The sequence below is a fragment of the Triticum aestivum genome, chromosome 5D (genome assembly GCF_018294505.1).
Source record: "Triticum aestivum cultivar Chinese Spring chromosome 5D, IWGSC CS RefSeq v2.1, whole genome shotgun sequence".
In the NCBI taxonomy this organism is placed as follows: domain Eukaryota; kingdom Viridiplantae; phylum Streptophyta; class Magnoliopsida; order Poales; family Poaceae; genus Triticum; species Triticum aestivum.
This window is the reverse complement of record NC_057808.1, coordinates 439860661-439876431: the sequence shown is the minus strand read 5'-3', so window position 1 is coordinate 439876431 and position 15771 is coordinate 439860661. Positions and strand designations below refer to the sequence as shown.

At 44.3% G+C, this 15771-nt stretch overlaps 1 protein-coding gene across 1 annotated transcript; it reads right to left on the bottom strand.

Moving 5' to 3' along the window:
- Positions 1–9563: 9563 nt before the first annotated feature.
- Positions 9564–14006, bottom strand: LOC123125360 (protein DETOXIFICATION 21). Its single transcript, XM_044545871.1, has 8 exons — positions 13588–14006; positions 11394–11935; positions 11198–11284; positions 10966–11022; positions 10635–10873; positions 10354–10472; positions 10157–10243; positions 9564–9987 (listed from the first exon to the last, which is right to left on the bottom strand). The coding sequence occupies exons 1-8, from the start codon at positions 13876–13878 to the stop codon at positions 9904–9906; spliced, it is 1506 nt and encodes a 501-aa protein (XP_044401806.1). The 5' UTR covers positions 13879–14006; the 3' UTR covers positions 9564–9903.
- Positions 14007–15771: the final 1765 nt, after the last annotated feature.

The window sequence follows — 15771 nt, the reverse complement described above, 5'->3', positions numbered from 1 at the left end:
GAAAGTATCATCGGGCATCTTGATCTATCTCTATAGATCTTGATGCCCAATATGTAAGCAGCTTTTATCCAGGTCTTCCTTTGAAAAACTCCTTTCAAACAACCCTTTATGCTTTCCAGAAATATTACATCATTTCGGATCAACAATATGTCATTCACATATACTTATCGGAAATGTTGTAGCGCTCACACTCACTTTATTGTAAATACAAGTTTCTAACAAACTTTGTATAAACCCAAAAACTTTGATCACTCCATCAAAGCGTATATTCTAACTCTGAGATGCTTGCTCTAGTCCATGGAAGGATCGCTGGAGCTAGCATACCTTTTAGCATCCTTAGGATCGACAAAACCTTTCTGATTGTATCACATACAACCTTTCCTTACGAAAACTGGTAAGGAAACTTGTTTTTGACATCCATCTGCCAGATTTCATAAATGCAGCTAATGCTAACATGATTCCGACGGACTTAAGCATCGCTACGGATGACAAAATCTCATCGTAGTCAACTCCTTGAACTTGTGAAAATACTCTTTGCCACAAGTCGAGCTTCATAGACAGTAACATTACCGTCCACGTCCGTCTTCTTCTTAAAGATCCATTTATCTCAATGGTTTGCCGATCATCGGGCAAGTTCACCAAAGTTCATGCTTTGTTCTGATACATGGATTCTATCTCGGATTTCATGGCCTCGAGCCATTCATCGGAATCCGGGCCCACCATCGCTTCTCCACAGCTCATAGGTTCATCGTTGTCCAACAACATGACTTCCAAGACAGGATTACACATTACTCTGAAGTAGTACGCATCCTCGTCGTCCTACGAGGTTTGGTAGTGACTTGATCCGAAGTTTCATGATCACTATCATAAGCTTCCACTTCAATTGGTGTAGGTGCCACAGGAACAACTTCATGTGCCCTGCTACACACTAGTTGAAGTTATGGTTCAATAACCTCATCAAGTCTCCACCATCCTCCCACTCAATTCTTTTGAGAGAAACTTTTCCTCGAGAAAGGACTCGTTTCTAGAAGCAATTACTTTTGCTTCCAGATCTGAAATAGGAGGTATACCCAACTGTTTTGGGTTTTCTATGAAGATGCATTTATCCGCTTTGGGTTCGAGCTTATCAGCTTGAAACTTTTTCACATAAGCATCGCAGCCCCAAACTTTTAAGAAACAACAACTTAGGTTTCTCTAAACGGTGTCGTCTCAACGGAATTGCGTGGTGCCCCTTTTAAAGTGAATGCGGTTGTCTCTAATGCCTAACCCATAAACGATAGTGGTAATTCGATAAGAGACATCATGGTATGCACCATATCCAATAGGGTGCAGTTATGATGTTCGGACACACCATCACACTATGGTGTTCCAGGCGGTATTAATTGTGAAACACTTTCCACAATGTCTTAATTGTGTGCCAAACTCGTAACTCAGATACTCATCTCTATGATCATATCACAGACATTTTATCCTCTTGTCACAACGATCTTCAACTTCACTCTGAAATTACTTGAACCTTTCAATAATTCAGACTTGTGTTTCATCAAGTAAATACACTCAGCATCTACTCAAATCATCTGTGAAGTAAGAACATAACGATATCCACTGCATGCCTCAGCACTCATTGGACTGCATACATCAAAATGTATTACTTCCAATAAGTTGCTCTCTTGTTCCATTTTTCTGAAAACGAGGCCTTTCAGTCATCTTGCCCATGTGGTATGATTTGCAAGTCTCAAGTGATTCAAAATCAAGTGAGTCCAAACGATCCATCTGCATGGAGTTTCTTCATGCATATATACCAATAGACATGGTTCGCATGCCTCAATCTTTTCAAAAACGACTGAGTCCAAAGATCCATCTACATGGAGCTTCTTCATGCGTTCTATCCCAATATGACTCAAATAGTAGTTCCACAAGTATGTGGTACTATCATTACTTTTGGCATGAACATGTGTATCACTACGATCGAGATTCATTTTAGGTGCAAGACCATTGAGGGTATTATTCAAATAAACAGAGTAACCCTTATTCTCCTTAAATGAATAACCGTATTGCGATAAACATAATCCAATCATGCTCAACGCAAACACCAAATCTCGATGGTAGAGGGAGCATGCGATGCTTGATCACATCAACCTTGGAAACACTTCCAACACATATCGTCATCTCACCTTTAGCTAGTCTCCGTTTATTCCGCAGCTTTTATTTCGAGTTACTAACACTTAGCAACCGAACCGGTATCTAATACCCTGGTGCTGCTAGGAGTACTAGTAAAGTACACATTCATACAATGTATATCCAATATACTTCTGTCGACCTTGCCTGCCTTCTCATCTACCAAGTATCTAGGGTAGTTCCGCTTTAGTGACCGTTCCCTCATTACAGAAGCACTTAGTTTCGGGTTTGGGTTCAACCTTGGGATTCTTCACTAAAGCAGCAAACGACTTGTTGTTTCATGAAGTATCCCTTTTGCCCTTGCCCTTCTTAAACTAGTGGTTTTACTAAACATCAACAATTGATGCTCCTTCTTGATTTCTACTCTCGCGGTGTCAAACATCGCGAATAGCTCAAGGATCATCATAACTATCCCTGATATGTTATAGTTCATCACGAAGCTCTAATAGCTTGGTGGCAGTGACTATGGAGAACCATCACTATCTCATCTGGAAGATTAACTCCCATTCGATTCAAGCGATTGTGGTACTCAGACAATCTGAGCACATGCTCAACGATTGAGCTTTTCTCCCTTAGTTTGCAGGCTTAAGAAACTTGTCAGAGGTCTCATACCTCTTGACGTGGGCACTAGTCTGAAATCCCAATTTCAGTCTTCGGAACATCTCATATGTTCTGCGACGTTTCAAAAACGTCTTTGGTGCCACAATTCTAAACCATTAGCATTACGCACTGAACTATCATGTAGTCATCAAAACGTGTATGTCAGATGTTTCGCAACATCTACAGACGACGCTGAGGTTCAGCACACCGAGCGGTGCATTAAGGACATAAGCCTTCTGTGCAGCAATGAGGACAATCCTCAGTTTACGGACCCAGTCCGCATAATTGCTACTACCAACTTTCAACTAAATTTTCTCTAGGAACATATCTTAAACAGTAGAACTAAAGCGCAAGATATGACATAATTTGCAAAGACTTTTTGACTATGTTCATGATAATGAAGTTCATCTGATTATTGAACTCCCACTCAGATAGACATCCCTCTAGTCATCTAAGTGATACATGATCCGAGTCAAACTAGGCTGTGTCCGATCATCACGTGAGACGGACTAGTCATCATCGGTGAACATCTCCATGTTGATCGTATCTTCTATACGACTCATGTTCGACCTTTCGGTCTCTTGTGTTCCGAGGCCATGTCTGTACATGCTAGGCTCGTCAAGTCAACCTAAGTGTTTTGCATGTGTTCCGAGGCCATGTCTGTACATGCTAGGCTCGTCAACACCCGTTGTATTCGAACGTTAGAATCTATCACACCCGATCATCACGTGGTGCTTCGAAACAACGAACCTTCGCAACGGTGCGCAGTTAGGGGGAACACTTCTCTTGAAATTTTAGTGAGGGATCATCTTATTTATGCTACCTTCGTTCTAAGCAAATAAGATGTAAACATGATAAACATCACATGCAAATCATAAGGTGACATGATATGGCCAATATCATCTTGCGCCTTTTGATCTCCATCTTCGAGGCGCGGCATGATCACCTTTGTCACTGGCATGACACCATGATCTCCATCATCATGATCTCCATCATCATGATCTCCATCATCGTGTCTTCATGAAGTTGTCTCGCCAACTATTACTTCTACTACTATGGCTAACGGTTAGCAATAAACTGAAGTAATTACATGGCGTTATTCATTGACACGCAGGTCATACAATAAATTAAGACAACTCCTATGGCTCCTGCTGGTTGTCATACTCATCGACATGCAAGTCGTGATTCCTATTACAAGAACATGATCAATCTCATACATCACATATATCATTCATCACATCCTTTTGGCCATATCACATCACATAGCATACCCTGCAAAAACAAGTTAGACGTCCTCTAATTGTTGTTGCCTGTTTTACGTGGCTGCTATGGGTTTCTAGCAAGAACGTTTCTTACCTACGCAAAAGCCACAACGTGATATGCCAATTTCTATTTACCCTTCATAAGGACCCTTTTCATCGAATCCGATCCGACTAAAGTGGGAGAGACAGACACCCGCTAGCCACCTTATGCAACTAGTGCATGTCAGTCGGTGGAACCTGTCTCACGTAAGAGTACGTGTAAGGTCGGTCCGGGCCGCTTCATCCCATGATGCCGCCGAATCAAGATAAGACTAGTAACGGCAAGTAAATTGACAAAATTGACGCCCACAACTACTTTGTATTCTACTCGTGCATAGAAACTACGCATAGACCTAGCTCATGATGCCACTGTTGGGGAACGTAGCAGAAATTCAAAATTTTCTACGCATCACCAAGATCAATCTATGGAGTAATCTAGCAACGAGGGGAAGGGGAGTGCATCTACATACCCTTGTAGATCGCGAGCGGAAGCGTTCAAGAGAACGGGGTTGATGGAGTCGTACTCGTCGTGATCCAAATCACCGATGATCCTAGCGCCGAACGGACGGCACCTCCGCGTTCAACACACGTACGGAGCAGCGACGTCTCCTCCTTCTTGATCCAGCAAGGGGGAGGAGAGGTTGATGGAGATCCAGCAGCACGACGGCGTGGTGGTGGAAGTAGCGGGATCCAGCAGGGCTTCGCCAAGCGCTGCGGGAGGAGGGAGATGTGTCACGGGAGGGAGAGGGAGGCGCCAGGGCTTAGATATTGCTGCCCTCCCTTCCCCCCACTATATATAGGGCCAAGGGAGAGGGGGGGGGCGCAGCCTTGGCCCTTCCTCCAAGGAAGGGTGCGGCCAGGGAGGAGTCCTTCCCCCCCAAGGCACCTCGGAGGTGCCTTCCCCCTTTAGGACTCTCCGTTTATCTTATCTCTTGGCGCATGGGCCTCTTGGGGCTGGTGCCCTTGGCCCATATAGGCCAAGGCGCACCCCCTACAGCCCATGTGCCCCCCCCCGGGGCTGGTGGACCCCCGGACCCCTTTCGGCACTCCCGGTACAATACCGATAAAGTGCGAAACTTTTCCGGCGACCAAAATAAGACTTCCCATATATAAATCTTTACCTCCGGACCATTCCGGAACTCCTCGTGACGTCCGGGATCTCATCCGGGACTCCGAACAACTTTCGGGTTACCGCATACTAATATCTCTACAACCCTAGCGTCACCGAACCTTAAGTGTGTAGACCCTACGGGTTCGGGAGACATGCAGACATGACCGAGACGACTCTCCGGTCAATAACCAACAGCGGGATCTGGATACCCATGTTGGCTCCCACATGCTCCTCGATGATCTCATCGGATGAACCACGATGTCGAGGATTCAATCAATCCCGTATACAATTCCCTTTGTCTATCGGTATGTTACTTGCCCGAGATTCGATCGTCGGTATCCCTATACCTTGTTCAATCTCGTTACCGGCAAGTCTTACCGTCCGTAACACATCATCCCGTGATCAACTCCTTGGTCACATTGTGCACATTATGATGATGTCCTACCGAGTGGGCCCAGAGATACCTCTCCGTTTACACGGAGTGACAAATCCCAGTCTCGATTCGTGCCAACCCAACAGACACTTTCGGAGATACCTGTAGTGCACCTTTATAGCCACCCAGTTACGTTGTGACGTTTGGTACACCCAAAGAATTCCTACGGTATCCGGGAGTTGCACAATGTCATGGTCTAAGGAAATGATACTTGACATTAGAAAAGCTCTTAGCAAACGAACTACACGATCTTGTGCTAGGCTTAGGATTGGGTCTTGTCCATCACATCATTCTCCTAATGATGTGATCCCGTTATCAACGACATCCAATGTCCATGGTCAGGAAACCGTAACCATCTATTGATCAACGAGCTAGTCAACTAGAGGCTTACTAGGGACATGGTGTTGTTTATGTATCCACACATGTATCTGAGTTTCCTATCAATACAATTCTAGCATGGATAATAAACGATTATCATGAACAAGGAAATATAATAATAACCTATTTATTATTGCCTCTAGGGCATATTTCCAACAGTCATGGTCTTATGCTTTGTGGGAACTCGGTTTAGGACATGGCACGCAGTCATTAGCGCCTCCCCCCACCATTCCTTGGAGAGACCCGATGTGTCAAACATGGTGTTAACCATATCAGTTAGAGTTCGGTTCTTTTCTTTCGGCTACCCCATTTGACTGAGGTGAGTAGGGAGGCGTCCTCTCATGAATTATACCATGTTCCGCACAAAACAAATCAAATTCATTGGAAAAATACTCTCCACCACGATCATACCTAAGCCGTTTAATTTTTTGATCAAGTTGGTTCTCTGCCTCAACTTTATAGTTTTTGAAGAAAGTTAAAGCCTCATCTTTTGATTTCAGAAGATACACATAACAATATCTAGTGGAGTCATCAATCAACGTCATGAAGTATATCTTTCCACCTTTTGTCAACACGCCATTCATCTCACAAAGATCAGAATGTATAAGCTCTAGTGGCGCCAAGTCTCTTGCCTCTGCAGTTCTATGGGACTTGCGAGGTTGCTTAGCTTGCACACATACTTGGCACTTAGAGTCTTTGACAGTAGAGATTTTCGGAATTAAATTCATATTGGCTAGCCGCGTCATGCAACCAAAGTTAATGTGACAAAGTCGTGAATGCCAAATATCAGACTCATTATTGTGCCAAACATTATTAATAACTTTAGTGCAAATATCTGACAAAGACAGGCGGAACAAGCCTCCGCTCTCATAGCCTTTTCCAACAAATTGTCCATACTTAGAAATTACAATTTTATTGGACTCGAAAACCAACTTAAAACCATCTCAACATAAACGGGAACCGCTAACGAGATTTTTATTGATGGACGACACATGATGAACGTTCTTCAGACGCACGGTCTTCCCCGAAGTAAACTTCAGATCGACCGTACCGACACCTCGAGCGATGGCATGTGACCCGTTCCCCATCAGCACGGGAGAAGTCCTTGTGACCTGGTAAGAAGAAAACATGGAGGCGTCAGCACAAACATGTACATTGGCACCGGTGTCAATTAACCAATCAGGAGATTGAAATATTGAAAGAATGGTAGGAAGAATACCGTACCCAGATTCCTTCATATCAGTATCACCGATGAGAACATTAGCGGACTTGCCGCTCTTCTCATGTCCGCGCTCCTCAAAGCAGTTAGGACACTTCGGAGCCCGGTGATTAGGATCACCGCAGACATGGCAAATTCCTTTCCCCTTCTTATGAGAATTCTTCTTGAAGTTGGTAGAATGTGACGGCTTGTTCTTTGTATCAAACTTGCCTTTGCCCTAAGTTTGGTTCTGGTTGTTTTTGAACTTGTTGGGCTGGAAGTTCTTCTTCTGTACCACGTGTGTCCTTTGCTCTTGCCTTCTCTTCAACATCAAGAGTACCAATGAGATCCGCAACGGAAAACTCCTGTCTCTTGTGTTTCAGGGAAGTAGCAAAATTGTTCCACGAAGGTGGAAGCTTGGCAATAATGCCTCCGGCAACACACACTTGAAGTACTCGAGTTCCTTTGCGAGCGACTGTATCTCATGAGCTTGTTGTACAACAGAATGCTCATCAGTCATCTTGTAGTCATAGAATTGCTCCATGATGTACAACTCGCTGCCGACGTCCGAGGCCCCAAACTTGGCCTCGAGCGCAGCCAACATGTCCTTGCCATGTTCAAACGACATATATGAATCCACAATGGAATCATCAAGAACACTCAAAAGAGCGCCTTTAAAGAGAGTATCAATCTTCTCAAAAGCTTCCAGCTGTGCTGGATTAAGATTGCCCTCAGGCTTGCCCTTAGTGGCGTCATAGCAGCACATGGTATGAAACCAGTAGACTGCTCTCGTGCGCCACCTCTTGTATTGCACCCCCTTAAAGGCAGGCGGCTTCAGATGCGCAGCAAAACCACTCGGAGTAAATTGCCTATAATCAGGTTTTTGGATTGTTGGAAATATGACCAAATTACTATGAGATTTAATCCGAATGAACAGAAGATAAATCATGACAGCAATAGAAGAGATTAAACTAATCATGCGAACTAGCATATTAGATGAACAGATCACATCTAGGGCACCTAGAAACACGACTTCTTCCCCGACCTCGGCAACCTCATCCTCGACGACATGGGCGACAACGTCAACGCCGGCGGTGCTGCTCCCGCTGCATCGTATGTGATTCTATCCTTCCTGTTCGAGATCATGGTAGAATTCATGTTTCTAGTATGTGCCCTAGATATGATCTGTTCATCTAATATGCTAGTTCGCATGATTAGTTTAATCTCTGTTATTGCTGTCATGATTTATCTTCTGTTCATTCGGATTAAATCTCGTAGTAATTTGCTCATATTTCCAACTCCTCCTAGTATCTGGATGGATTCGCCTCCGGATAAGATTATACCTTTTCTTGTAAATGATACAATTGTGATTGAATAAAGGAGGAGATGATTTGTCAAAAAAAACTCATGTACCATAATAACCATATATATTGTTAGCCCGCAAAAGAAAATTATATATTGTTGAATGTTGACCATGGCCACCCTTTCAGAGCCACTTTCTTCCCTTCCCAGAGTGTAGCAAAGTATTGTGTGGAGTAATGCTACATCAACAGGGAGAATTAATACGGACTTCACAGAGTACTTGAGGTGGACCAATAGAAATACCGATTGGGAGAGGAAGGGCCCGCACCCCCTGAAAATCAGGGGGAGAGAGAGATTTGTTAGAGGAAAACTCCGTAAAACGCCCGTGATAGTCCGTGAATCTAGCATTTTCGGTATTGTGTGACATACCAAGTCGCTTGGAGTTACTTTTCGTAGCCATGGCTGACCATGCCACTACTCGACGTGTAGCAACAAATCAGCAGCGCATACCTTAATAAAATGAGCGCGTTCAACATTTCAACACGGCGAAGAACCCTTGATGAAGCAAACACGCAAGAACGAAGAGCCTCATGTTAATATATTGCGTGGCAGATGCTAATTTGCACTTGTACATAACGTGTTTGATCGTTTTTCTCCGGGCGAAAATTCTACTCATGTCTGGCGCCATGTTTGCTTCTGCCGCCGCGGCTAGCAGTGCCGGTGGCGGCGGCGCTGGCAGTACCGGTGGTGGCGCCGGTGGCTGCTAGCGAGAGTGCCAGAGGAGTATGCGCGCATGTACTAATTAATTCATTGGCTTGTTGCATGTAATAGATCCCTGTAATTGGTGTGCTAGCTCAACCTGCCTTTCGGTGTATATTTTTCTGTTCTAGGCTTCTAGTACTAGCTAGTAATACAATTGCGCAGTGATACTGTCACATTCCCCTCTATTGTATAAACCGCGATAAGTTTCATGTTGACTTGTAATTAAACCGATAGAATGAATCTACACCAAACTGATTGTTTGATGATCATAACAAGACACAGATGACAAGGCCAAGCGAATGCAGTTCATATACAAACACCATGTTTGCTAATCACAACCAAAATCTTTCAGCATGCAAACAACACTTGTGCCACCAGCTAGCTCATAGCAGTCCAGGGCATATTTTACATGCTGAGGCAGTGGTTAGATCAAGTGTCCCTTCTTGAGTGACATGTTTTTCCTTCTCTAATGGAGCTTGCATCACTGTCATCATCTGCTCGATCTTGAGGAACAACCTTCAACGCGCCTACGCCTACTATTGCTCCATCCGTTCATTCTTCAACTGCAAACTCTGATCAAGCCGGATATACAAGTTCCTCTATCTCATGGCGATTCATTACATGTGCTAGATTATTAGTCTCATGGACTTCCCCTTGAATCTGGCTTCCCTTTGTTCCCATCCGTGATGTACCATCTCTTCAATCTCTCCTGAGTAACCTCTACCTGAAAAATCAGAAGGAATAGAAACCATAATTGAGTATATCTCCTACACCCTTCTAGTCTAGCACACAATATATACTTATAACTGATTTGCAAAATAGGTTACACATATAAAGACTTACTTAACAATGTTTGAGTACAATAATGATCGAACAATTATAACAAAGCTAACCTGTTTATCCCAGTCAGTCCTAATTGTAATGAACACAAGTACAATTGTTTGGATCAGTGTTCCGAGCAGCATGCCAACCCAAACGCCCTATAGCAACAATGCAACCAAGGAGATGGAGTTAGGACCACAACTTATTAGAGCCAAGAGGCACAACTGATTGACTGATACAACAACGTCATCTGAAATAATGTTCTTACCTTCACATGATATCCAAAAACATAACCAAGGATTGCTCCAACAGGGATACCAATCAAGTAATATGTTGTGATGTTAACATAGGCAACTATACTCTGCCAACCCGCACCGATAGCAACACCTAGAGGGTGAACAAACGGGATTATATTTTCAGTAAACCAAAAGAATATTGTATTCGTATATGGAAGGCAAATATTTGTCCTAATTTTCTTTTCTAAAGTTAACCAAACGAAATTTTTGTAATGGATACGCATTTAGAATTCAGTCAAATGCTAAAGCAAACCTGATAGCACTGGTTGAACACTGTTCAACAAGATGGAGAAGGCTAGAAGAGGCGACAGGCTTGCAACTGCGGCAGCTACCTCTTCACTGGTGGTAAATATGTAGGAAAGCTTTCCGCGGAAGAAGAGGAAAAATATGAAGAACACAAGGCCTATTGAGAAAGAAGTGGCGACGACATTTATGATGGCGAACTTGGCCCTTCTTGCACTTCCAGCTCCGAGCTCATTTGCAACGCGCACTCTATAACACACAAAATCATTATCATCAAAAATCTGAAAACTTATTCAATAGCATGATACAAATAACAGGGAGTTCTAAGATTGAGAAGTTACCCTATTGCAGACAAAAAGCCAATAGAAATCATCATCTCCCAACCGTTGATGTTAAGACTGCAGATTTCAGAGATTGAAAATCACAGTACTTGATTAGTTTCTCATGTGCCAAGACAAGGAAACAATAAGAAATGTGAAATGAGCTTCAAAAGCCAAAGCTATACAATGAGCTTCAGGAAAAATGAAAGAGTGAACTCTGAGTTATATAAAGTAGTGAATTAATATGTATTACCATATTGAAAGAGCGTCAAGTGCAACCTCTGCATTCCTCATGTACCCGGTTAGGAGCACCAGTATGGTGTTGTACCACAATTCCAAACTGAAAATGCAAACAGGGACAAACAAGCATTATTGCTAGACCAGATGCATACAAAATTCTGATAAGGACCGAAAGTGCATATACAGTGAAAATTCAAGTTTGTTCATACCAGAGCATCACACCAGAGGATAGCGAGAGCCTGAGGACAGGAACGAGGTCCGTGAGTGCCACGGAGGAGAACCCGGTCCATGTGAGAGGGCAGCCACCGCAGAAGACGAAGATGAGCTGCCCAAACACAGGAATCCACATGGCGATGACCATGGAGGTCATGATCCCGTCGAGTCCAAGGTTCAGCCGGACGGTCAAGAGCCATGACAGGAAGAGATGGACGCCGAGGGAGACAAACGCAAGGTAGGTGATGATCATGTTCTTGCTCTGCGCCTGCAGGTACATCTGGAGCGTGAAGCTGAAGACGCACGCGAACATGACGGGGATGTACCAGAGCGAGATGGTCCCGGCGACGGCGCTGATGGTCGGGTCCTGGCCGATGAAGACGAGGAGAGGCTCGGTGAAGACGAAGATGGGGAGCATGAGCACGGCGCAGCCGGTCAGGATGATCCAGGAGCGCTGCAGGGAGATGCCCATCATGTGGTACTGCTTCGCCCCGTACGACTGCCCGCACAGAGTCTCCAGCGCGCTCGCCATGCCCAGCTGCATTCAGTTTAAGCCCATTTTATTAGTTATTAAGATGATCAGCTCCTTTTCTTTCTCGTCTCAAGAAGTTTATTTCTGATGCAGTGAAACCTCTGAAGTTCAGGGTGTAAGTGGACATGTTGCACTGGATGTGGGAACGTGCTGCACTGGATGGCTTTGTGATAACAGTACTAGTGCGTGCCAAGGATCATGAATTCAGACTTCAGAGGTCATCTTACTATATGGAGGGTGATCAGCTAATGGAGAGTGATGAAGCTAGCATAGTTATGTCAATAAGGAATTAAGGGTCACGGATTCAGAGGTCATCTGGCTATGTGTTGCTCAACAATGTTCGTCGCTGCAAGGCCTAGTAGGGAATGTCATGCGATGAGGTGTCAGAACTCTGAACCTTGCTCGACATCATTCAGTTCTCAAGTTGCCGCAACCTGAATCTGCATCCATCCGACGCTGCCGGGAAGGAGACAGATAAGAGGGAGGGGGAGCAGAGGTACCGTTAAGACACTGCGGAAGACCTCCTCCGCCATTTATTTTCCCTCGATGTCCACCAAAAAAAAGATGTCCACCAACGCATTTCCCATTTGGTAGGCAATTCCCCCAAAAAAAATTGGTGGGTGGGACCCGCGTAAGAAATCATTTGGTGAGTGGGACACTGGGACCCAACACCAGTAGCGCACGAGAGGGTTTTCTGGTTTTGGGAAGCTTCTTCTCAGTTGTTAGAAGGTTCCCTAAAAAAAAGTTGTTAGAAGGTTTGTCTGATTTTTGTTTCTTGCTTCATGTGTTTTCCCTTGTTGGTTTTACTAATTTTCTGTCGGCTTTTTATTTCTATTTTTATTTTCCTAATCATTTATTCCTTTTTTTTGGAACGAAAAAATCATTTTTTCCTTCTCTTCTTTTAATTTCTCTTCTCTTATTTGTTTTCTATTTATGGATTTTCTAGAAAACTATTATTATCCTTCAAAATTCATAAAAGAATTTTAAATTCATTTTTGTATTTTTTAACATCTTTAAAATTTCATGAATAAATTCTAATTTTCAAAAAAATATTAAATCTAGGAGCTATGCGTCCAAATATTCCTTGCAATTACTAGTGTGGGATTTGCAGGACAAGTTAAGATGCCACGTTCTCTCGGGAAATGCCGGCCTGTGATGGAAATGGCATTTACTATTATCCAACGGGGTTGTTTTCGCTCAAAGAAAAAAAATCCAAAGGTTGTTCCATTTTGACATTGACAGTGACTTAAAAAGTTGAAAGCACACAGCCGACAATAAGTAAAGAAACGAGTATAACTTTTCCTCTCAAGTCGACAAGAAACTGTACTTTTGTTGTGCCAAAGATGGACCACGACACGGTTTTTTCCTGTGGTTGTTGGGATCAAGGGCCAGGATGCAGTTGGCGTATATGTTTCTCTATCATGTTTGTGTCAGGATCGTCAGTACGAAAACATGCTACCACTTGTACTCTCTATTTTTTGCCAAGAAGAGAAAAGAGGAACAGTGTTCTTCATTGTTATGCATGCATGCTCCTGTTTATTTATGTTATGATGAAAGCTGGCAGCCGATTGAAGCAGATGTATACGGCCAATACCGTTGTTTTACAATACAAGAATAAGATGAAGGCATTTTGATTGAGGGGTTGGTAGGTTGCATACCAGTATGCCGTTGCTGAAGCGCATGAGGACGGTGGAGACGAGGGCGTAGGCGGCGAGCTGGGTGGCGCCGATGTGGCCGATGAAGGCCTGGCTGATGACGGCGATCCCGAAGGTGGAGAAGCGCGTGCAGATGGACGGCCCCGCCACCGCCCACAGCCTCCGGTTCTCCCCCAACAGCCGCCGCCCCAGGCCGCCGCCGCTCACATTCACATCGTGCTCCGCCGCCGCCGCCTCCCTGCTGCAGGGCTCCAGCAGCGGGACCTTGCTCTCCTCCTCCTCCCTCTTCTCCATGGATGAAGGCGGCAGGTCGCTCCTGGTTAGCTTAGAATCTGGCCCCGGAGAGAATCTGGTTAAGATGCGGATCAGTGGTGGTGTGGTGACTGACAAACACACGCGCACACACACACACAGGAGCGCGTAGCCTATCGGTGGGCAAGCAAAGCGTCTTTTATTGTAGGAGTAGGAGGGGCGCGCGATGCGAGGACGAGTCGAGTCCGCCCCTGTGGCACCTTGTGCTCCACCAGCGTTGGCGCTCGCACGTGCGGTGTGGGCGCTGGCACGTCGGCGCGTGAGATTTGCCCGGTCGTCGCACTGCCGGTAGCTTTGTCTCCGTCAGTGCGCCCGCCGGTCGGGGCAGTTGAACACGTAGTACTACGGCTAGGATGGTTGACGACGAGACGAGACGAGATGCACTCATCCAGGATCTATCCTGCGATTGGCCCATCTCAGTCCCCAACGTTTACTCTATTGGCCTGTAAAACAGTACCTCAGTCAGTGCACCTGACGCCAAAACTATGTGCATCTATTGCGCTGTCTGTTTATTTAGCTTCAGTATATTCTTCTTTCTCCTCGGTTTACTGCCGCTGCTGCTATTATTATTACTCTCTTCGTCCCAAAAATTTTATCTTAGATTTGTCTATATACGAATACATCTATTCACATTTTAAGACAAGAATTTTAAGACGGAGGGAGTATTACTCAGATATATGGAGTGTGTGTTGTTTCCTAGGCTGCTAGCATTGCATGGCCAATATGTGCACACGTTCGGGCCTTGGTCAGGTGTGTTATTTCCTAGTCTAATCTCTTTGACCGCGTTGGCTAACGTGGGACGTGCACGTCCCTAGGCCAGCCCCATCGACGACGTCGCATGCAATTAGGCCAGCCCCATAAACGTCGGCGGGGGCCTGCGTGCCGTCGCCGCTGCCATCAATCTGGATCTCGTCCATCGTCGGTCGGGATCGAGTATTGAAATCACGCCGATCAATCTAATTCTCGGATTAAGAAAAATGGGACAAGGACAAGTGGGCAAAGCACGACCGGCAAGCCATACAATTGGCAGGCAGCAGGATGGGATCGCCTCTCTCCACGTATGCCTCCGTCTGTCAAGCTATCTATTCTAGTATCTATTACTAAAAGCGCAATAGTATGAGTTAAGTTTATAGAAAAAAGCACAATATGAGTTAAAACTAGGAAAATATATGCTAGAAAAGCCGACAAAAGTCATAAACATGTTCCTATTAATCCATTGGACTCTCGTTAAACCAAGAAGCACAACCGTTAAATCTTGGATGCCAATATCCGGTGGACCCCTCTCATTAAAGGACCCTGCATTGAACGAAACCAGACGTTTTTGTTCGGCAGGATAGACCCCAGCGTGAACCTAAGACGCCGACCATCCCTAGTAACGGCACTCCACCCCCACCCCCCGGTCAGTGTAATGGCAAAATAAAAAAAGGACATGAAAAGCCCAAATTTCTGATTGTTTTTGTGGATCCATGCTAGTTATGAAACTAAAAAAAAGCTAGAATTTTAAAACACACAGAAGAAAACTTGGGGAAAAAAGTTCAACATATAGATGCCCATGTTTTGTATAAAATAGGAGACAAGAAAATAATTGAAAAGAAAATTTGAATTAGTAGATTATTTTGCCATGGGATGGTCAAGAAAAACACTTTCTTATTTTTTGCAACTTTTTTAGTGATTTTTTTCTAAATTTGCAAAAAAATCAAATCCATGATTTTTTAACAAAAATTGATGAACTTTTTCAAATCCGAAAACTCTTGGGCCGGCCCAACACACGCCCGACGGGAGCGATGTCACGCCTAGTCGGGCCAAGGCCTAAGCGTTTTATTTCCTTTTCTACTTTTTCCAAAAAAAAACAATTTTTTCATTAATTCGTTTTCC